Source organism: Perognathus longimembris, chromosome 13 (assembly GCF_023159225.1).
Source record: "Perognathus longimembris pacificus isolate PPM17 chromosome 13, ASM2315922v1, whole genome shotgun sequence".
Taxonomy (NCBI): domain Eukaryota; kingdom Metazoa; phylum Chordata; class Mammalia; order Rodentia; family Heteromyidae; genus Perognathus; species Perognathus longimembris.
The window spans coordinates 17,265,307-17,288,554 of NC_063173.1; the positions used below are offsets into that span (position 1 = coordinate 17,265,307).

At 42.2% G+C, this 23,248-nt stretch overlaps 1 protein-coding gene across 1 annotated transcript in view; it reads right to left on the bottom strand.

The window, feature by feature from the left end:
- Positions 1 to 18,887, bottom strand: part of Tmem41b (transmembrane protein 41B) — a 31,621-nt gene extending 12,734 nt beyond the window's left edge. The window contains exons 1-4 of the mRNA XM_048360094.1: positions 18,823 to 18,887; positions 18,576 to 18,698; positions 9,186 to 9,303; positions 2,691 to 2,819 (exon numbers count right to left, since the gene is read on the bottom strand). Of these exons, the coding sequence (XP_048216051.1) occupies positions 2,691 to 2,819; positions 9,186 to 9,303; positions 18,576 to 18,696 (368 nt within the window). The 5' untranslated portion in view covers positions 18,697 to 18,698; positions 18,823 to 18,887. The remainder of the gene's footprint in view (positions 1 to 2,690; positions 2,820 to 9,185; positions 9,304 to 18,575; positions 18,699 to 18,822) is intronic.
- Positions 18,888 to 23,248: the final 4,361 nt, after the last annotated feature.

The following is a 23,248-nucleotide window of genomic DNA, read 5'->3' on the forward strand; positions in this document are numbered from 1 at the left end:
ACTTTCCCTGCCCTGGCTGGCTTCCAGCCACAATCCTCAGATCTCAGCTGGCTGAGTAGCTAGGTTTATAGGCCTGGGCCAAAAGTGATATTTTAATGTCCTCAATAGTTCTCAATGTCCACCTAGCATTCAAACAAATATGTTAAATTTTTTGCTCTGATATTTAAAATCCTCTAAAATCTGAGCATACCTACTCATCTTCCTGCACATTTATTTCTCAATCCTACTCATGCCTTACACTCCAGCTAAAATGATGATGACTACTGATGACCTCCTGACAATGTAGTTACAGGTTTTGTGTTGTTTTGTTTTTTGAGACAAAGTCTCTATCTGTACTCCAAGAAGCCTCAAACTCTTGATTCTGCTGATTCAGTAGGCTCCTTACTGGGATTATAGATATGTTTCACCACAATCAAGTGCAGTTATGGACTACTTAAAACAGTGTATGTTCAACTACAATAACATTACAAATACTGCTTGTCAAAAAATAGATAGGGGGTTGGGGATATGCCTAGTGGCAAATAGTGTTTGCTTCGTATACATGAAGCCCTGGGTTTAATTCCCCAGCACCACATATACAGAAAATGGCCAGGAGTAGGTCAAGTTGTGGGTCAAGTGGCAGAGTGCTAGCCTTGAGCAAAAAGAAGCCAGGGACAGTGCTCAGGCCCTGAGTCTAAGCCCCAGGACTGGCCAAAAACAAAAAATAGATAGGTACATAATGTTTATTCTCCAAATTTAAATTTTTCTAAGAATAAGGTAAAAGTATCTACTTAAAGCACAGTACCAGGAGGGGGGAATGAGGGACGAGGTAACAGTACAAGAAATGTATCCAATGCCTAACGTATGAAACTGTAACCTCTCTGTACATCAGTTTGATAATAATTTTTTTTAAAAAAAGCATAGTACCTAAGTATACATGCATCTTTACCATCTTCTACTGGCAAACAAGTAATGTTTTTTATTAGTAGTAAAAGTAAAAGACTTCCTAAACAAATGTGCTACTAAGTGGCTTATGCTAAGAACACTTTCCTTAATATATTTAAAAACATACTCAAAGCATTTGCATAAAGTTAACAATAAAAAGATATCTAAATATACTATATATACATATACTATTCAATTTAAAAAAAACTATTAAATTTTACAGGAGAAAAGGTTTTGGTAAAAAACTGCAACAAATCAAAAGAAATATAGGAAATAAAAAAGGAAGCTAAAATGTAAATGTTCTGAAAGAATTAAGTAGCTAATTTGCCTTTTTAAAAATAAAACTGGTTTTAAAAAGATAATCACTACTTCCATAGCAACAAGAGATAATGGATTTCATTAACCACAATTAGAAAGATAGACTGGACAAGAACAGGACACAAAATCAGTAAGAAAATTAAAGTCCATACATTGAAATCATCAATAATATAGACAGTTTACATGTAAACATAGAATGAAGTTATGTTCTTCATCAGCTGAAACATGTATTTCTAACCAAGATATATACACTAAGGACTATAAATATTCATGTGTTTCAATGACTATCCTCTTACAAATTTTTGTAAAAGAAAATTAAATGGAAGAAATAAATAACACAAGATTCTTAAAAACATTTTACAAAAGTAAAAAGAAAATTATACTACCAAACCTAAGGGAATTTTTTTTTTTTTTTTTTTTTTTTTTTTTTGCCGGTCATGGGGCTTAAAATCAGGGCCTGGGTGCTGTCCCTAAACTGTCTTGCTGAAGGCTAGCACTCTATCACTTTGATTTTGTTTTGTTTTTTGTTTTGTTTTGTTTTTGTTGCCAATCCTGGGGTGTGGACACAGGGCCTGAGCACTGTCCCTGGCTTCTTTTTGCTCAAGGCTAGTACTCTACCTCTTGGGCCACAGCTCCACTTCTGTATATGTGGTGCTGAGGAATCGAACTCAGGGTTTCAAGTATACGGGGCGAGCATTTTACCACTAAGCCATATTCCCAGCCCCACTCTATCACTTTGAGCCACCAAGCCACAATTTTTTTTTTTTTTTTTGGCCACTCCTGGCGCTTGGACTCAGTGCCTGAGCACTATCCCTGGCCTCTTTTTGCTCAAGGCTAACACTCTGCCACCTGAGCCACAGCGCCTCTTCTGGCTGTTTTCTGTATATGTGGTGCTGGGGAATTGAACCCAGGGCTTCATGTATGGGAGGCACGCACTCTTCACTTGGCCATATTCCCAGCCCCACTTCTGATTTTCTGGTGGTTAACTGGAGATGTCTCACAGACTTTCCTGTCCAGGCTGGCTTTGAACTGAGGTTGTCTAATTTCAGCCTCCTGAGTAGCTAGGATTATAGGCATGAGCCACCAGTACCCGGCAAGAAAATATTTTTAAAATAATGAGAGAATTCAAAATAATTATTCAAAATTTAATGATTAGTTAACTAACAAAATAATTATAAATCAAATAGAAACAAATATCTTTAAGAACTAAGGAAAGGAAAATATCTGTTGAAATAAACAGAAGGTCATAACAGATATTCAGACATAAAAATGACTGAGTTGAGAAGAAAGGATTGAAGTGAGATTGTTTTTCATTTTTTTTTCAATCTTTTAAAAACTATCTTAAAACTACATGAACAAATGATAAAAGGGAAAAGCATACTTAACCAGTAGACTTTCAAACCTTTTCTTGAACAAAATTAGAAATCATATTTCAGTTAAAAGGATACAAAATATATGTAGCAAAGTAAGCTACAAGTACTTGTACATAAAAGGTGTCTTTATATTTGGATAAAACTTTTCCTAGGGCCTTGGCATCATCCATATCCCTGGGGACCTTCATATTCACTCTTTCTTCTCTAAAGAAATAAAATTAAAGGGAAAAATTTTAAGCAGAATTTTACCATTAAGAGAATCAAAGTTGAGTTGAAAACAGAGTTTTATCCAAAATGATCTGATAAAATGATTTGTAATCTGTTAAAGCCAAATTACCAAATTCAAAAATCTATAAATTATTTGCTCTTTCCTGCTTTGATAATATAATTCCCTGGGCTATGATAAAGTTCAGAATAATTCAAACTAACTGTTAAAAGCATGTGCTCCAATATTGGTTTAAATTTTAAATTAACATTAAGAAATAAACTACTAATGTTTAAACTATTAAAAACATTTAACATCATTTTGGGTAATCCTCATGATAAGCTGAAGTCAGCAATGATTTATAACAGAACCCAAATGGATCAAATGTTAATAAACCGAAATTTTAATGAATTTATACTTTATGCCTTTTCCAGACTATTCCAGCTCAAAGATCAGAAAAAACAAAACACTTTTCACATTTTCTTTAAAGCAGAGTATTGATACGTTGGCCCAGGTTAGTCTTGAACTTGAAATCATCCTGCCTCAGCTGAATCATAAGCCTATGGCCATTTGCTTGACTTTTGTTTTTGTGCTGATATTGGAGCTTAAATTTGGGACCTGGATGTTAAACCTGAGCTTTTGTGCTCAAGGCTAACATGGTACCACTCCAGCCACAGCTCCACTTCCAGCTTTTTGGTGGTTAATTGGAGATAAGAGTCTCACAGGGACTTTTCTCAGCCTCCTGAGTAGCTATTACAGGCATAAGGCCACTACCACCTGGTGGCTTTTAACTTTTCTTTCTATTCATTTTATGTGCTATTTGAAGGCTTGTTTGGAATTACACAATTTTTTTTTTTGCCAGTCCAGGGCCTGAGCACTGTCCCTGGCATCTTTTTGCTCAAGGTTAGCACTCTACCACTTGAGCCACAGTACCACTTCTGGCCTTTTCTATATATGTGGTACTGAGGAATCGAACCTAGGGCTTCATGTATACGAAGCAAGCACTCTTGCCACTAGGCCGTATTCCCAGCCCCTATACAAGTTCTTAGTTGTGAAAATTTCAGGTCACTTTTATATATGAGGCAAGCACACTACCACTAGGCCATATTCCCAGCCCCTCAGGTCATTTTTATGTTTAAAGTACACTATGTTTATTTATTTACATGTGTTTATCTGTAGAACAATGATAGCAGCAAGAACTCAGGGTCTGGGCACTGTCCCTGAGCTTTTTCACTTAAGACTAGTACTCTACCACTTTAAGTCACATAGCCACTTCTGTTTTTCTAGTAGTTAATTAGAGATGAGAGTCTCACAGACTTTCCTGCCCAGGTTGGCTTCGAACCATGATTTTCAGATCTCAGCCTCCTGACTAGTGATCTTGACCTCATAGTCTCAAGTAATCCTCCTGCTTCAGGGTCCTGAATAGCTATAGGTATATACCATAACCCCTGGCTGAATGCTACTTAAGTCCTATAGAAATACCTTATAAGCTAAAATAGCTTCTCATTTATAAAATTGTTAAGCCTGCATACATGAAATATGTAATCAGTAGAATATAAAATTTTTTTTTTCTTTTTGTCAGTCGTGGGGCTTGAACTCTGGGCCTGGTCGCTGTCCCTGAACTCTTCAGTACAAGGCTAGTCCTCTACCACTCTTGAACCACAGCACCACTTCTGGTTATTGGAGATTTTCTGGTGGTTAATTGGAGATAAGAGTCTCATGGGGGCTGGGAATGTGGCTTAGTGGTAGAGTGCTTGCCTCTCATGCATGAAGCCCTGGGTTCAATTCCTCAGCACCACATACACAGAAAAAAACAGAAGTGGGCACTGTGGTTCAAGTGGTAAAGTGTAAGCCTTGAGCAAAAAAGAAGCCAGGGACAGTGAGTGCTCAGGCCGAGTCCAAGCCCTAGGACTGGCCAAAAAAAAAAGGCTCATGGACTTTTCCTACCAGGGCTAGCTTTGAACTATGATCCTCAGATGAGTCACTGGAGCCCGACTAAAATAAAAGGCTTGTAATTACATTATTATATAAATAATATATTATCATTCTTAGAGTAGATTGGGAACAAAGACAACTTTAATTTGTAGATTCTGTCAATCAGCTCTTTACTCACTGATCAAACAAACTAGACACTGGTGGCTCACACCTGTAATATCAGATTAATATTATCAATTAATTAATATTATTATTAATATTACTCAGAGGGCTGAGATCTGAGGATCTTGGTTCAAAGCTAGCCTGAATAGGAAATTCCATGAAATTCATCTCTAATTAACTAGCTACCAAAAAGCGGGAGAAGTAGAGCTCTAGCTCAAGGTAGAGCTCTAGCCTTGCATATAAAAGCTTGAGTACAGCACTCAGGCTCTAAGTTCAAGCCCCAGTACTGACATAAAAAAAAAAAAATCAGAAAACTAAAAGCTCTTGTTTTGTTTTCTGACAGTCCTGGGGCTTGAATGCAGGGCCTGAGCACTGTCCCTGGCTTCTTTTTGCTCAAGGCTAGCACTCTACCACTTGAGCTACATACAGCACCACTTCCGGCTTTTTCTATATAATGTGGTGCTGAGGAATCAAACTCAGGGCTTCATGTATACGAGGAGAGCACTTTACCACTAGGCCACCTAAAAGTTCCTTATAATTTGCAAACAAAATCTACCTAGCTGGGTGCCGATGGCTCACACCTGTAATCCTATCTACTTAGGAGGCTGAGATCTGAGGAGCATGGTTCAAAGCCAGCCTATGCAGGAAAGTCCATGAGACTCTAATCTCCAATTAACCATCTGAAAACCGTAAGTGCCACTGTAGCTCAAGTGGTAAAGTCTAGCCTTGAGCTGAAGAGCTCAGTGACAGCACCCAGGCCCAGAGTTCAAACCTGACAACCGACTAAATAAATAAATAACCTAGTTGTTTAGGCTTTTATGTTGTGCCTAAAAGTTACAATGAATGCCAGGTGCTGGTGGCTCATGTCTGTAATCCTAGCAAATCAGAAGTCTGAGATCTGGGGAATGGGGTTCAAAGGTAGGCAGGACAGGAAAGTCTGTGGGGACTCTTAGCTCTGGAAGCGGAGCTATGGCTCAAAGTGGTAAAGCATGCTAGCGCTGAGCAAAGAGCTCAGGAACAGTGCCCAGGCCCTGACTTCAAGCCCATGACCAAAAAAATGGTTACAATGAAGGCTTCTCTGCATAGTTATTAATGTACCAGATTGTGAAATGTTGCTCTAGACACAACTAGTGTTATTATATAATATAGTATGTATTCTGTTATCCTTCCAAAGTGAAAAAAAAATTCTAAATTCTTTTTTTGGCTGGCTAATGGAAATGGAATCCTAGACTCTTCTTCCTAGGCTGGCTTGGAGCTAGGATACTCCAGGTCTCAGCATTCTAAACAGCTAGGATTATAGTGGCTTAAGCGATTGGTGGGCAGTGGGAAATTTTTAATTCTGAAAAACATTTACCAAGGGCTAGGAATATGGCCTAGTGGCAAGGGTGCTTGCCTCAAATACATGAAGCCGTGGGTTCGATTCCTCAGCACCACATATACAGAAAACGGCCAGAAGTGGCGCTGTGACTCAAGTGGCAGAGTGCTAGCCTTGAGCAAAAAGAAGCTATGTTCAGGCCCTGAGTCCAAGCTCAGGACTGGCAAAAAACAAAAGCAAACAAAAAAAACGCAAGATGTGGTGGTACACATCTGTCAGCTATGCAGGAAACCATAAAAGAGGATGAGGCAAAAAGGAAGACTGTAGCTCAAAAATAACATGGGGCTCCATAGGGCTATGTGGCTTCAGCTTTGCTCCTTTGATGCTGTGAAGTAGATGAGCATCTCTGGAAACAGCTATGCAGGGAGGCGGGGGCTCCTCCCAGAGATCCCACCTGGAGTGGCCTCAGGCGCTTTGGGGGCCTTGTGAAGGCCAACAGTGATGGAGGGGTCCCCGCTGGAAAGCTGAGCTTCCTGGAACTGGCAGAGCAGGCAGCGTGGGCCCAAGTGCCAGCAGCAGGGCTGGTGCCAGAGTCCCAGCAGGCCCTGCTTTGTCCCTGTCTCACAAGGATTCCTGGACAGAGAAGCCCCTGGATCAGTATTAGTTTATCAGAGGTGTAAACAGTCCATGTATAGCTTTTCTCCTCATCTTTATTTATTTATTGCCAGTCCTGGAGCTTGGACTCAGAGCCTGAGCACTGTCCCTGGCTTCTTTTTGCTCAAGGCTAGCACTCTGCCACTTGAGTCACTTCTGGCTGTTTTCTATATATGTGGTGCTGAGGAATCAAACCCAGGGCTTCATGTATACAAGGCAAGCACTCTTGCCACTAGGCCATACTCCCAGCCCAAGCTTTTCTCCTTTTAGATTATTTTGTATTTGTTTAAAAAAGCGTTTGTCAAAATGCAAAATATAAAGAAATGACTGAAAGTTGTTGACAGGGTTTTTAAAAAAATTATTATCACAATTGTGTTATTTGATTGGTTTTGCCTTGTAAACTAGTGCCAAGGAACTGCAGCAAATAAACTCCAAACCTTCCAGAAAAAAAAAAATAACAAAAGTGAAAGTCTGGAGGTATGTCTCAAATATATTGTACAGTGCCTGCCTAGCAAGGACAGAGAGCCCCAAGTTCAAATCCCAGTATGTCCCCTTCCTTTCAGGCTAAAAAAAATCATACATACCTATTTCAGAAGATTTCAATAAAATAAGGAAGAGAAAAAGAACTTGAAGACAGAGATGTGGTACAAAGGAAATGGATGAATAGAGCTAGGCATAAATGACTCATGAGTCAAAGAAGAAAAAAGGGATGAAAGAAGGGCAGAAGCAGAAAAGAATACCAAGTTTATTAAAACTGTATATCAATATCAACTATAAATAGAAATATAAATTTACTAACAGCAAATAGTATGAGAAAACAAATAGAAAATGTCAGAAAATTCCATTGTTTTAGCTTTGCTGTTGTTGTTTTGGGGTTTTTTGCTTGCCTCGACTTGACTCATTGCCTGGTAGCTGTTCCTAAGCTTTGGTGCTCAAGCCTAGTGCTTTACCAGTGAGCCACAGCACTATTTCTGGCTTTTTGGTGTTTAAGTGGAGATAAGAGACTCATGAACTTCCTTGTCTGGGCTGGCTTTGAACATCAAGATTCTCAGATCTCAGCCTCTTGAGTAGCTAGGATTACAGGTATGAGCCACCAGCACTTAGCTTAACTTAGTTTTGTTTTTATTTTTCTATTGCTGGTATCAAACTCATGGACTTGCAATGGTAATCATTCAATCAAATTCTGAGCTGCACCCTAAGCCCTATTTATTTAGTTCTAAAATGTGTAAGACCAAAACAAAGAAAGATACAGTTGTACAGGGTGTGAAAAAAAAATGTCCTTCTTGAGATTTTTTTTTAAAGGTTTTCCAGGTATAGGTGGCCTTGAGCTTTTACTTGGCTTTTTAGCTCAAAAATGGCACTCTAATTCTTGAGCCATGCCTCCACCTCTGGCTTTTGAGGACTAACGGAAGAAGTCTCACAGATCTGTCTGCCCGGGCTGACTTCAAATCTTCATCCTGAGATCTCTTTCCTGATTAGCTAAGATTATAGGCATTAACCACTGACACCCAGGGAAAAATGACATCTTAATTGGAGAAGCAATAGTAGGAAAACTGTGAGAAAATCAAGTGGCAAATTTAGTTGGTTGGTTTTTTTACGTAAGACTTTTTTTTTGCCAGTCCTGGGGCTTGAACTCAGGACCTGAGCACTCTCCCTGGCTTTTTTTTGGCCAGTCCTGGGCCTTGGACTCAGGGCCTGAGCACTGTCCCTGGCTTCTTCCCGCTCAAGGCTAGCACTCTGCCACTTGAGCCACAGCGCCGCTTCTGGCCGTTTTCTGTATATGTGGTGCTGGGGAATCGAACCTAGGGCCTCGTGTATCCGAGGCAGGCACTCTTGCCACTTAGGCTATATCCCCAGGCCCTCCCTGGCTTCTTTTTGCTCAAGGCTAGCACTTTGGCTCTTGAGCCACAGCACCACTTCTGGCTGTTTTCTATACATGTGGTGCTGAGGAATCGAACCCAGGGCTTCATGTATATGAGGCAAGCACTCTTTCCACTAGGCCATATTCCCAGACCTGATTGTTTTTTTTAAAACTGTATTTTTTTGTCTTTTCATTTTTGGTACTGGGGATCGAACCCAGGACATTGCACTTGCTAGGCAAATGCTTTGCCACTGAGCTACATCCCAGCCCAAGAGGCAAATTTAGAAACAAATGTTTACACAACAATGCAGATGTGGCTTCTTGCATTTCAGGAGACTAATACATAGTCACAACAGTTCTGTTGCCTAAAGCACATTTGGCTTCTATTTCATTTCATAACTATCTGCACATTTTGAGTTTCTCTCATGGTATACTTACTCACTAAGCTGAGGAAAATTTTTATATACCAAAAACATAACAAAGGCTGCAGACAAGAAAATAGACACCAATATAAGGAGTGACATTCTTGCTGATCCAGCTTCTGCACAGGCTTTTTCTGAAAAAGAAAAAAATGAAAAAAAATTATAATTAAGATAAATATAAAAGAAGATAGTATCTCAAGCCAGCAACTAACTTCCTGAAAGGCATTCCTCCTTTCTTAAAAAACTATTCAATCTTCACCCAAACACTGAAATTAATCAATCAATTCTTTCATCAGTGCCAATGGCTCACACCTGTAATCCTAGATACTCAGGATGGTGAGATCAGAGGATTGCAGTTCAGAGCCAGCCTGAGAAAATAAATCTGTGACACCCTAAATCTCTAGTTAACCAGCAAAAAAAAGCCAAAAGTGGAAATGTGGTTCAAGTGGTATAGTATCAGCCTGAACTGGAAAAACCCAAGCCAGAACACAAGGTCCTGAGTCCAAACCCGCTATCACCTTCCACCCTCCAAAAAAATTAATTCTTTCAACTGTTGTAAGAACATATTCACTAAGTAAGGCAACTGGACAATGTATGGTTTCTTTTTATATCAATGGCTTCAGAGGGTTAAGATGAACCTCAAGTGTTCTGAGTGACACTGTCTGTGACTCCAAAACTGGAAGAATGTTATAATAAACACTATATGCAAATAAAATATAGAATGAAATCTAGCACATAGTGAGCAGAAAAATGAACAGAGCTGTTTTGCCAGGAAGGAGTCATCAGTGGTAAGGCTATAGAAGCTTAACTACTGAATAGGAAAGTTATATAAGTGGATGACTCAATGCTAGGTAGGGTGGGCACACACCTCTAATCTCAGCTACTCAAGAGGCAGAGTGGGTCAAGGTCAGCTCCAGCAAAGAATTAGTAAGACCCTATCTCAACCAACAAGATGAGCATGTTAAATCACACCTGTAAAAGCAGCTATGTGAAGGCAAAGGCAAAAGGAGAGTCATCTGGGGCCAAAGATGAGACTTTGAAAACTAGCTGAAAAGCCAACAGGTGGCTCAAGTGATAGCACACCTGCTTAACATGTATGAAGCCTGAATTAAAACCCCTAGGAACTCAAAAAAAAAAAAAAAAAAAAAAGAAAAGTACTTGACTCATTTTTTTTCTTTTTGGCCAGTCCTGGGGCTTGAACTCAGGGCCTGGGCACTGTCCCTGAGCTCTTTTGCTCAAGGCTAGCACTCTACCACTTGAGCCACAGCACTACTTCTGGCCTTTTCTGTTTATGTGGTACTGATGAATTGAACCCAGGGCTTCAAGCATGGTAGGCAAGCTCTCTACTACTAAGCCACATTCCCAGCCCTTGACTCAGTTTTTATTGCCTTTATTTACCATTAGACATACTCATATATATGTTATGGACTATATATATATATCATATATAGAATCATATATATCATATATATGCAGAACACACACAGTGATTATAGAAGACTTAAAAATATGTGTGCTGGGGCTGGGAATATGACCTAGTGTTTGCCTCATATACATGAAGCCCTGGGCTCGATTCCTCAGCACCACATATATACAAAAGGCCATAAGTGGCACTGTGGCTCAAGGGGCAGAGCAAAAAGAAGCCAGGGATAGTGTCCTGTGTTCAAGCCCCAGTACTGGCCAAATAAACAAATAAATATGACCACTCTAGGTACCTCATATAAACAAACTTATTAAATATTTTAAAAACTATACATGTGCTGTAATTAAGGAATATAGTTGTTGAAGAGAATCTTACTAGGTTGCTCAAAGGACAATTTCCCAACCTCACACTAGGATTTATGATTTGTTTCTCTAAACATGGATCTTACACTATAATCCTGCAAAAACTACTGCCTATCTAGCTTTCACACATGCTTTTATGAAGTATCCTAAACCAAAGTATCTGTCTACATTCCACAAATTTAGTAAAACTGTTCTTTATCGCTACTTGGAAGGAAGGTAAAGAATGGAAGGATCACGGTTTGAGGCCAGCTAGGGCAATGTAAGACCCTATTTCAAACAATAAATGACAGGTGTAGTGGTGCATGCCTGTCATTTGAACTACACTGGAAACATAAGAATCTTGAAGTCCAAGTGGGCTTGGTCATAAACATGAGACCTTATAGAAAAATAGCTAAAGCAAAAAGAGCCGGAGGTGCTCAAGTAGAAGAGCACTTGCATAGTAAACCTGAGGCCCTGAGTTCAAACTCCAGTATAGCATAAACTAACATGTCTTTAAATCTATCTTGAATTAACTTGTCCCAGTCCACAAGTTTAATTTACTTCTTGGATTAGAATCAAGGTTAAAAAAAAACTGCACAATAAAAAATTGCACAAAGGACTAACAATCAATATTATGGGCATCTTTTTTGTGTGTGTGTTGGTCTTGGGGTTTGAACTCAGGGCCTGGGCACTGTCCCTGAACCTCTTTGTGCTCAACGCTAATGCTCTACCACTTGAGCCATAGTGACACTTCTGGCTTGTTCTGAGTAGTTTATTGGAGATAGAGTTTCACAGGCTTTTTTGCCCAGGCTGGCTTCAAACCTCAATCCTCAGATCTCCGCCTCTTGAGTAGGCTAAAACTACAGGCATGAGACACCAGCACCAGGCTTAATCATGGGTATCTTTTAAATTCTTCAAAACATTTATATTGGGCTGGGAATGTGGCTTAGTGGTAGAATGCTTGCCTAGCATGCATGAAGCCCTGGGTTCGATTCCTCAGTACCACATAAACAGAAAAAGCCAGAAGTGGTGCTGTGGCTCAAGTGGTAGAGTGCTAGACTGAAGTTCCCAGGCCCAGAATTCAAGCCCTAGGACTAGCAAAAAAGACAAAGGTATATATTATTTTTATTTCCAATGTGAAGAGATTTGAGGACCTAAGAATGACTTCCACAAGCAAACTGTTGTTCTTGGAAAAACAATCATGCAAACTATGCACTGCAACTGATCATCTATTATGTTCAACCTCTATTACTAAGAAGCTGATGCCATCTTCAGTAATCCTCCAGCCCCTCTAAGGAAGAGTGTAAAGGGATAGAGTTTAAAGGAAAGCAAGATTGCTAGGTTGGAGTAGTGAAGGTAAGATCATGGAGTAGAGAGACATTGAAAGGTTAAAATACAGGAAAAGTATCTGGGTTCCAGCAGCTCACCTTTGTAATCCTAATTACCCACAGGGTTGCATTCTGAATTTGAAGCCAGCATGGCAGTTAACTCCATGTGGCTCAAGTGGTACAGCCCAGGCCCTGAGTTCAAGCCCCGGGGCCAGTAACAAAAAAACAAAATATACAGGAAAAGTTAAACTTCTAACCTGTATTGTGTGTATCTAAATATATCTTCAAATATTGAAAGTCCTCTTAAATAAAAAAGTTAAATAAGGTAAATATGTGAGCTCTAAAATTACATAATTTTTCTTCACATTATGGTCTCATGGGTCCTAAGTGAGGGGAGAAAGGCTCAGGCAATGGTTAAGTAGACCGCATGCAGAACATTGACTTGTAGGGCACGGCTTTCTAATTGTTCCTTGTTGTTTTCTAGGTGGATGATGAAATCTATAGACATCGGAACAAAATTCTAGCTTGGCTGAGTACTGGTGGCTCACACCTATAATCCTAGCAACTGTGTAGGCTGAGATCTAAGGATCATGGTTCCAAGCCAGCCTGGGCAAGAAAGTTCAATTAACCACCAGAAAACTGGAACTTGTCTGTGGCTCAAAGTGGTAGAGCACTAGCCTTGAGCTGAAAAAGCTCAGGGACAGTGCCTAGGCTCCAAGTTCAAGTCCTATGGCTGACAAAATAAACCACTTCTAGCTTGTAGTTATGCTCTTCACTCTCTAAAGTTAAGCAAAGTTTTCCAACAGTAACAGAAATTCAAAAAGATTGAGTAGTATTCAATCTCCAGGCTCTCCTTTCAAACGAACTGGTAATTAGTAAACTGGTGACTGTTATAACAACCCCTCCAAATAATACCAATAAACCCAAAGATAAGCATTAATTCATATATAGTTTTAAACATAAATAAGGAATAAACCTTGATTTATATTATTTCCCTCTAAATTTGTGGTATACACATTTACAATGTGTCTTCTCATGTCTGCATTAGACACACATACTATTAGCATTTACAACTATTCTTACTGGAACTTCATATTCATTAAGTTCCAGATCGTCTATTATACTACTTCCTATTGAGTTATTCCATTATCTCCTTTCTCAACCAGACCAAAGGTCCTCCTAGACCATAGGTCCTGCACAAAACAACTAACCTGTAAGTGATCTTTCCCATAGTGCAATGTCACTGAGAAAACAAAGTTCCATTCCTTCCTACTTTTCCAGGGTGCAACAAAAATCAGGCTCAGGGCTGGGAATATGGCTTAGTGGTAGAGTACTTGCCTAGTATGCATGAAGTCATGGGTTTGATTCCTCGGTACCACATAAACAAAAAAAGCCAGAAGTGGTGCTGTAGTGGTAAAGCACTAGCCTTGAGCACAGAGAGGCTCAGAGACAGTGCTCAGGCCCTGAGTTCAAGCTTCAGGACCAGGAAAAAAAAAATCAGGCTCAACCGATCAGATTGATTTAGAATCAGACAACAAGCAAACGTTACAGAATAAGTTTATGATCTAAGGCAATTAAATCAATAGACATGAAGACTTTTGTTTGTAATTTAATGACAAGAACTCCTAAAATTGGGCTGGGAATATGGCCTCGTGGCAAGAGTGCTTGCCTCACATACATGAAGCCCTGGGTTTGATTCCCCAGCACCACATATATAGAAAACGGCCAGAAGTGGCACTGTGCCTCAAGTGGCAGTGCTAAGCAAAAAGAAGCCAGGGACAGTGCTCAGGCCCTGAGTCCAAGGCCCAGGACTGGCAAAAAAAAACAACAAAAAAAACTCCTAAAATTAACAAGAATGACTGGCTCAAGCCTGTAATCCTAGCTACTCAGGAGGCTGAGATATGAGGATCATGGTCCAAAGCCAGCCTGGGCAAGAAAGTTCATGAGACTCTTATATCTGATTAACTACCAGAAAACCTGAAGTGACACTGTAGTTCAAGTGGTAGAGCCCTAGCCTTGAGCTGAAGAGCTCAGGGACAGCCCCAAGGCCTAGAGTTCAAGCCCCATGACTGACAAAAATAAAAAAATAACAAGAATGCATTTAGTGTATGTATATGGATCTTCATGATAAACCAAACTAAAAGTACAACCAACATCAATTAAGTAAACCAAGATATGGAAAATACTTGATCCTGAAGATAATATTGAAGCATTGATGCTACTAAAATCCTATTTCATTTGTTGATTTCTTTTTAAGTTACATGAACTAATAAACTTCTTCCTTTTTTTTTTTTTTTTTTTGGCCAGTCCTGGGCCTTGGGCCTGAGCACCTTCCCTGGCTTCTTCCCGCTCAAGGCTAGCACTCTGCCACCTGAGCCACAGCGCCCCTTCATGTGTAGGAGGCAAGCGCTCTTGCCACTAGGCCATATTCCCAGCCTAACTTCTTCCTTTTCTTTCTGTGCTGATCCTAGGGCTTGAATTCAGGGCCTGGGCACTGTCCTGAGAATTTTTGCTTAACAATAGCACTCTACCACTTAAGCCTCAGCTCCAACTGACTTTTTAGTAGTTAATTGGAGCTAAAAGATTCCATACTTTCCTGCTTGGGCTAGCTTCAAACTTCAATCCTCAGATCTCAAGACTTTTTTTGGTCAGACACTGGGCTTGAACTCTGGGCTTGGGCACTGTCACTGAGTTCTTAAGCTAAAGGCTAGCACTCTACCACTTTAAGCCACGGTGTCATTTCTGGTTTTCTGGTGGTTGGTTAATTGGAATAGGAATCGCATGGACTTCCTTGTCCAAGCTGGCTTTGAACCATGATCCTCAGCCTCCTGAGTAGCTAGGATTACAGGTGTGAGCCACCAGTGCCCGCTCAAAACTTCTGAGTAGCCAGGCTTACAGGCATGAGCCGCTGGCACCCAGATTAAACTTCTCTTTCAACAAAAATTTCTACTGAGTTTTCTATTTATTGTAGGCAAAAAGAAAAAGCCACTTGAAACATAATATTTGGGTTGAGAATGACAATAAACCATAATAAGACCTTTGTTAAGGTCTTTTGCCATTTTGGGGGGGGGGGGGCGGGGGGGAGAGGCAGTCCTGGGGTTTGAACTCAGGGCCTGAGCACTGTCCATTGCCTCTTTGTGCTCAAGGCTAGCACTCTATCACTTGAGCCACAGTACCACTTTTAGCCGCCGCCTTCTTCTTCTTCTTCTTCTTCTTCCATATTTATTTTTGTCAAAGTGATGTACAGAGGGGTTACAGTTTCATATGTTAGGCAGTGAGTACATTTTTTTAATGTTGGTTCTGGGGCTTGAACTCAAGGTGCTGTCCATTTGCTTTTTCTGCTCAAGGCTAGAACTCTACCACTTGAACTACTTCTGCCTAAAAAAAAGAAAGCCTTTCTTGCCTACTGTAATCTGATATTCTAAACAGACCAACCTTATCTCCTACTACCTTGCAACAGAAACTCTTCACTGGTGATAAATGAATCTCTTCTTTATGGTGTCACATAAAAGGTTCACACTAACCCTTTTGTCTACTCTTCTTCCCACCAGTAAACCTTTCTCTCCACTACCCAACCCCTATTTCTCCATGAAGATATCCCTTCACATTTTCTTTGCTTTTGTAAATATTTGTCTTCTGTAAATGTCAAGAATAACGGTGTAGAATGTGCTGTTCTAAAGATTACTTATTTATTTTGCCAGTCCTGGGGCTTGGACTCAGGGCCTGAGCACTGTCCCTGGCTTCTTTTTGCACAAGGCTAGAACTCTACCACTTGAGCCACAGTGCCTCTTCTGGACTTTTCTATATATGTGGTGCTGAAGAATCAAACCCAGGGCTTCATGTATACGAGGCAAGCACTCTTGCCACTAGGCCATACTCCCAGCCCCTAAAGATAAAATAAGAAACTATCATAAAGGCCCTCTTGAAGTCTTAAGGTTTTATGTCTGAAAACTTTACGTTTAAAAAAAAAAAAAAACTCGGGCTGGGGATATGGCCTAGTGGCAAGGGTGCTTGCCTCGTATACATGAAGCACTGGGTTCAATTCCCCAGCACCACATATACAGAAAACATCCAGAAGTGGCACTGTGGCTCAAGTGGCAGAGTGCTAGCCTTGAGCAAAAAGAAGCCAGGGACAATACTCAGGTCCTGAGTCCAAGCCCCCAGGACTGGCAAAACAAAAAACAAAAACAACTCACCACCATCTCAAACCAATGACAATCATCTAGATTGCCCTTACAAGAAACTACTGTATTACTGTCATAGTAGCAGAACAGTGTTCTTTTTAGATCAGATATACTCTTTTGTAACAAAGAAGTTTTTAAAATTTCTATGTATTTGGTTCCACTGTCTATCATGTAGCAAGACAACCAGATTATAGAAATTTCAAAGAGCTAACGAGATGTTTGAAATTATTTCAAAACACTTTAACATTTCCTGATATTCTTTTTTAAAACATTCATTTATATTTTTTGCCAGTCCTGTGGCTTGATCTCAGGGCCTGAGCACTGTCCCTGGCTTCGTTTTGCTCAAAGCTAACACTCTACCACTCTACCACAGTACCACTTCCAGCTTTTTCTGTTTATGTAGTGCTGAGGAATCCAATCCAGGACTTCATGCATACTACGCAAGCACTCTACCACTAAACCACATTCCCAGCCCCTCCTCCTATATATTCTTTTTTTTGCCAGCCTTGAGGCTTAAACTCAGGCCCTGAGCACTATCCCTGGCTTCTTTTTGCTCAAGGCTAGCACTCTACCACAGCTCAAGCACCACTTCTGGCTTTCTCTATATATGTGGTGCTGAGGAATCAACCCAGGCCTTCATTGCGAGGCAAGCACTCTAACACTAGGCCATATTCCTACCCCCCCCCCCTGCTATATATTCTTAAAAAACCTCTTCTACACTGGGTATGGTGATGCACATTTGTAATCTCAGGTATAGGTAGGCTGAGGAAGTAAGATTGGGAGTGCTATAAAGCCATCCTAGACTACATAAGACATCTCTGTTCCCAAAAAGAGGGAGGGAAGCAGAAGAAAATAAAGAAGAGAGAAGGAAGAAAAAACAAAGAAAGGAAGGAAGGAAGGAAAAGAGAGGAAAAAGGAAAAAGGTCTCTCCTAGCCATCATTACTGGTAGAATAAAAGTATATGTGATTTGAGCTGCAGACAATTTAATAGCCATTTGTTCTGATTACTTCAAGTATATGAGCTTTAAAAACACTTGCCAAAAACCAAAAAGTACTTAAAAGAGCTTAAGCTTAACTGTTTCAACGGCTAGAAAGTAGCAAACAATTTCATGCCAAGATGGAATCAAAGCATTTAGTTTCAATGTTCTGGGGTTTTTTCCCCCTTAAAACAGTATTTAAACTGGGAACTGATGGCTACTTAAGCTACTGAGACCAAAGATGGCAGCCCCAGCAGTAAAGAATATATAAGACTCCATCTCCAAAATAACCAGGGCTCAAGTAGTAGAGCCCAAGTCGAATAAGTAAGCAGTGAGCTGGAGACGCCAAGAAGAGGGGGGAGGGGGGAAGACGTGTGTTTAAAGGTCTAAAAGCATACTCAAGTAATAGAGTACTTGCCTACCTTGTGCCAAGGACTTGGGTTAAATTTCCATCACTGCAAAACACATAACTTTTAAAAGCTCTGGAAATTACTAGGAAGGCGAATGGGGGGGGGGTTAAGTTTAAAATGAATGTTACCTGTATGCAGTAGAAATTTTAAACATTTCTCCCCCCTCCCCCTTTTCATATAAGCCAAACACTGCCTGAACTAACTGGTAGTATATACCCGTTTCACAGAGATCTTGAAAGTTAGCATATAAGAAGTCTCTAATGGTACAACGGTGGGACTCAATGCCAGGTGTACCTACCACTTGAAATTGGCACCTAGAACAGGCACATGATCTCACTTATGAATCTGGCTTTGTGACTCTATACAGGTCAGGAAGCCACTACAGCCCCCCGTTTTCTCATCGGTTAGGAAAAAAAAAAAAAAAAGGAACGCAACAAATGCCAAAGATCTGTGTCGCTTCACTATCAACCTTACAATCTCCCCAGCGTCAGCAAGCCGGTGTGTCATTCCTTCGGGTAACCCAATCCAATTTATGAGGCACCCACACGCACCTACTAGGCGTCGGGCTTGGTGAAGCTTCGGGGCTCAAGCCGAGCGCCTCGCTCTCCCGCGGACGTCGGCAGGCTCCCTCTTACATCGCAATCTCTAGAGACCCGCTGGGGTCCCCGATCCCGCCCCCACCCCCTCTCCCGGCACACGACATCGCTGGCCAAGCCTCAGCTCCGGCCCTCGGGTCCACTCACCCTTCAGATGGTCTCCGCTGCCCGGCTCCGCGGAACCCCGCGTCCGCGCAGCCCGGTCCTCCCCTGGGGTCGTGTGGAGTGCCCCCGTGGGCGACCGTACGGCGGCTTTGCCTTTCGCCATGGCTGGAAGGGAAGGGTGGGGGAGAGCCGAGTGAAGCCGCGCTCCCCTAACAACAAAACTCCGCCGCGAGTCGCTGTCTCCAAGGGCTAGTCTCGGCCAGAGCAACTTCCGGCGCGACCGCCTCACCTGAACCGACCTCAGCTCGGCGACGCTCGGCCAAAGACCCGCAGAGCCGATTCGGACGAGGCCCCGCCCCGCGCCGCCCGCGAGCCTCGCGCGCTCCGGCCCGCCCAGTAACCGCGAGACAAGTCAGAGGCCCCGCCCACCCCATCCTCTGCCTCGCCCACCGGCAGCCTAAGTGGAGCATGCGTAGTGAGGTGCTAGGTCATGCGGTGCCTCTCGTGGCCTGACGTCTGGAGAGACGATTTCATTACCGGAAGTGCTGTCCAAGGACTTCAAACAATTTGTCCCTGCCGACCGGAAATGCCTGCGCGTGAGTGGTTGGCGTTCCGCCGCACACGATTCTGCCACTCTCTAAGCCAGTTCACCAGCGGTGGTTGGTTGATGTCTGGTTTGAAGATGGCGAGAAAGACAAAACCTAAGTCCAACTCATCCGAATTCCAGAAAAGTGAGGCTGGGAGAGAGGCTGTAACCTGTGGAAGTCAGAGGGTGGCTGGACTGGGTTTAGCATCCCAGGGAGCTTGTTCACAAGCAAATGCTTTCCCACCCCGCCACCTTTTATTGGTAAGTCCAGGTCAAGTCTTTAACTTTTCCTCAACCCAAATACACCTTTTATTTCCCCCAAGATGAACATTTGCAAACAATCGTTTTCACAATCATTTTAGGTTTTTTTGTTACCTTTACAAAGGTCAGGTAATAAGTTCCCTCATTCTCTCCCATTCCTCCCTTCCACCTCCACCCATAAGTTGCAAAGTTCACTTTCATCAATGTCCAGCGCGCTCCACTGCTGCACTTTTTTACTCTTTCTTCGGATGCTGTGCCCTCCACCCATCCGACTACAGATGTGCACGTGAGTACACCATATATAAGGCAAAGAATGCAGAGTCATGGACTGGGAATGTGGCTTAGTGGAAAAGTGCTTGCCTCACATTAGCCGTAGGTTCAATTCCTCAGTACCACATGAACAGAAAAAGCCAGAAGTGGCACTAGGGCTCCAATGGTAGAGTGCTATCTTTGAGCAAAAGAAGCTCAGGGACAGTGCCCAGGCCCTGAGTTCAAGCCCTAGGACTGGCAAAAAAAAAAGATATAGAGTCGTCAGGAAACAAAGAAAAAAGCCCTTGTTTCCTTACCTTTGGAGTTCACTTCAATATGTATATTATTTCATATACTTATGATGAGGTACTTGGGTGTTGCACCTTTTTGATTCTCTCCTGAGACTATGTTCTTTTGGTCTCAGTGTATGTGAGTGTCTAGAATTCTGCCAAACACACCTTCTTAACAAGTTTACATTTTCTACTCTGCCCCTCACCAGCTATTCAGTTTACATGGTTTGGAGATAGTATAAATTCCCTTTCTTGTGCCAGGTACCAGTGGCATATACCTGTAATCCCAACTACTCATAAGGCTGAGATCTGAGGATTGAGGTTCAAAGCCAGCCCAGGCAGGAAAGTCTGTAAGACTTGTATCTCCAATTAACCATCAGAAAGCCAGAAGTGATTTTGTGACTCAAAGTAGCCAAGTGCTAGTCTTGAGCTGAAGAACTCAAGGACAGCACCCAGGCCCAGAAGCCCCACAACCAACAAGAACAAAAAATTCTCTTTTTGTGACTTCTCTTTGCATCTTGATGCTTTCCTTGCACTTCAAACAACTCTGTTTACCTTTAAAAAAAATTCTGGCGGAGACTGTGTCTTAGTGGTAGAGTGCTTGCCTAGCATGCATGAAGCCCTGGGTTTGATTCCTCAGTACCACATAAACACAAAAACCCAGAAGTGGCGCTGTGACTCAAGTGGTAGAGTGCTAGTCTTGAGCAAAAGAACGCAGGAGCAGTGCCCAGGCCCTGAGTTCAAGCCCCACGATCTGCCAGCAAAATAAACAAAAATAAATTCCTTCCTTTTAAAATTAATTGTTGATACCAGAATTGAAACCCAAGACATTGGCCATGTAAAGTATAGGTGCTCTAGCATACCCAGACCCTTTAAAAATCTTCCCTTTTGGTGCCTCTCCTAGGGCTTGAACTCAGGGCCTCAGCACTGTTCCTGAGTTTTTTTGCTCAAGGCTAATCACCAGCATTTGTCTTAAAATTTAACCTCTTAACCACTACAACAGGGGCTGGGGATATGGCCTAGTGGCAAAAGTGCTTGCCTGGTATACATGAGGCCACATATACAGAAAATGGCCAGAAGTGGCGCTGTGGCTCAAGTGGCAGAGTGCTAGCCTTGAGCAAAAAGAAGCCAGAGACAGTGCTCAGGCCCTGAGTCCAAGCCCCAGGACTGGCCAAAACAACAACAACAACAACAAAAAAAAAACCACTACAACAACAACAAAATGCACTCAAGGCCTAGCATTGGTGGCTCACACCTGTAATCCTAACTACTAATTCTAATTACTCAGGAGGCTGAGACCTGATGATCAAGGGTTGATGCCAGCCAGGGCAGGAAAGTCCAGGGCAGGAGTCTCTTACCTCCAAATAACCAACCACCTTAAAGCTGAAAGTGGAGCTTGGGCTCAAGTGATTCATCACTAGCCTTGAGCACTAGCTTTTTGCTTTGTTGTTTGTTTGGATTTTTTTGTTTTGTTTTTTGTTTTTGGTCAAGGGGCCTGAACTCTGGGCCTCTGTGCTGTCCCTGAGCTTTTCAGCTCAACTAGTGCTCTACCACTTGACCACGTCCAGTTTGCTGGTGGTTAATTGGAGATAAGGCTCACGGATTGCCCAGACTGGCTTTGAGCTGCAGTCTTCAGATCTCAGCCTCCTGAGTAGTTAGACCACTGACACCTGGCGACTGAACTATGATCCTCCTCTTTGTGCTTTCCCATGTAGCTGAGATGATAGCCATATACCACCATGCCAAGTCACTAAGTTGAGGCCTAAGGAGCTTTTTATCCATACTGGACTCCAGCTGTGATTCACCTATCTCCATCACCCACTTTGATAGGCTTACAGACTTGTGCCACCAGGCCTGATTCATTTCTTTCTGTTTTGTTTTGTTTTTGCTTTTTGGTCTTAGGGCTGGAACTCTGGGCCTGGTTGCTTTCCTGAGCTCTTTTTTGCTCAAGGCTTGTGTTCTACCCCAGTGCTCTACTTCCAGTTTTTCTGGTGGTTAATTGGAGATAAACATCTCATGGACTTTCCTGCTGGGGCTGGCTTCCAACCCCCATCTTCAGATCTCAGCCTGAGTAGCTAGGATTACAGGCATGAACCTCCAGTACCTGGCTGATCCTTTTTATGTTTGTGCCAGTCATAGGACTTGAATTCAGGGGCTTGGGCACTGTCCCTGAGCTTTTGTGCTCAAAGTTAGGTAGGTAGTAGCTCTTACCACTGAGCCACATTGCCAGACTGTGCTCAAAGTTAGTAGTTGCAACTGTAATATGGAGGTCAGATCTGGCCAGCACCATCATTGGCTGTTGAGGGGTGTCAGATTGACTCCATCTCAGATTAGTTAAAGAGAGCAGAAGCCAACTCCATCTTCACTAAGATCCCCCCCCCCCCCACCATCCAGGGAAGTTCTGCTTTGCTGTGATAAGATTGTGTAAACTGCTTGACCACCTGAGTTATGGAACTTTCAAGGTCAAACCTGTGCCCTCCCATGAGTAGATGTATAGCCCTGCATCAAGTGAGCCCCCCCAAATCTGTGCACCAATTCTAACTAGAATGATAGGTTGGTTTAAACAGTTACTATGAAACAGATTATAACTCCATTGGCCACCTGCGTGTGGCAGGCTTGACCATGTGGTATTTGCCTTTATAACCCAACTCCAAGCGTGGCCCGGTGCGCGTGGTCCCACCTTCCGAGTCTGGGTTATGGCCCTGGTCCGTCAGTATACTTTTTTGTTTGTTTGTTTGCCAGTCCTAGGCCTTGAACTCAGGGCTTGAGCACTGTCCTTGGCTTCTTTTTGCTCAAGGCTAGCACTCTGCCACTTGAGCCACAGCACCACCTCTGGCCATTTCTATAAATATGGTGCTGAGGAATCAAACCCAGGGCTTCATGTATTAAGAGGCCAAGTGCTCTTGCCACTAGACCACATTCCCAGCCCTAGTATACTTTTTACTTCCCCAGTAAATCCATCTTTTTACTTGAGACTGTCTCTGAGTGATGAACTCTTGGAGGGATGGGGGATTTCTCCCCCTCGCACCCCATTACATTGTGGTCCTCTCCCTTGGGGGGACCCCATTACAGCAACCTGCCACATATCCCTTAACCCATCACGACCAGGAACAAGGCAGTAATGGAAACCGTACCTAACCGGGGGACCTGTAGCCCTCCCCCAGCTTCAGATCCCAAGTTTCCATTCACCAAGGTTTTTATTGGATTTGTATAGAGAAGTATGTGCAGATAGTAAGGTGGAAGAATCTACAAGTGACAATATTTTATACACAAGTGGTAGATTACTTTCTCATCTTGGGAACTACAGCTAAACAGTAAACAGTTTACAA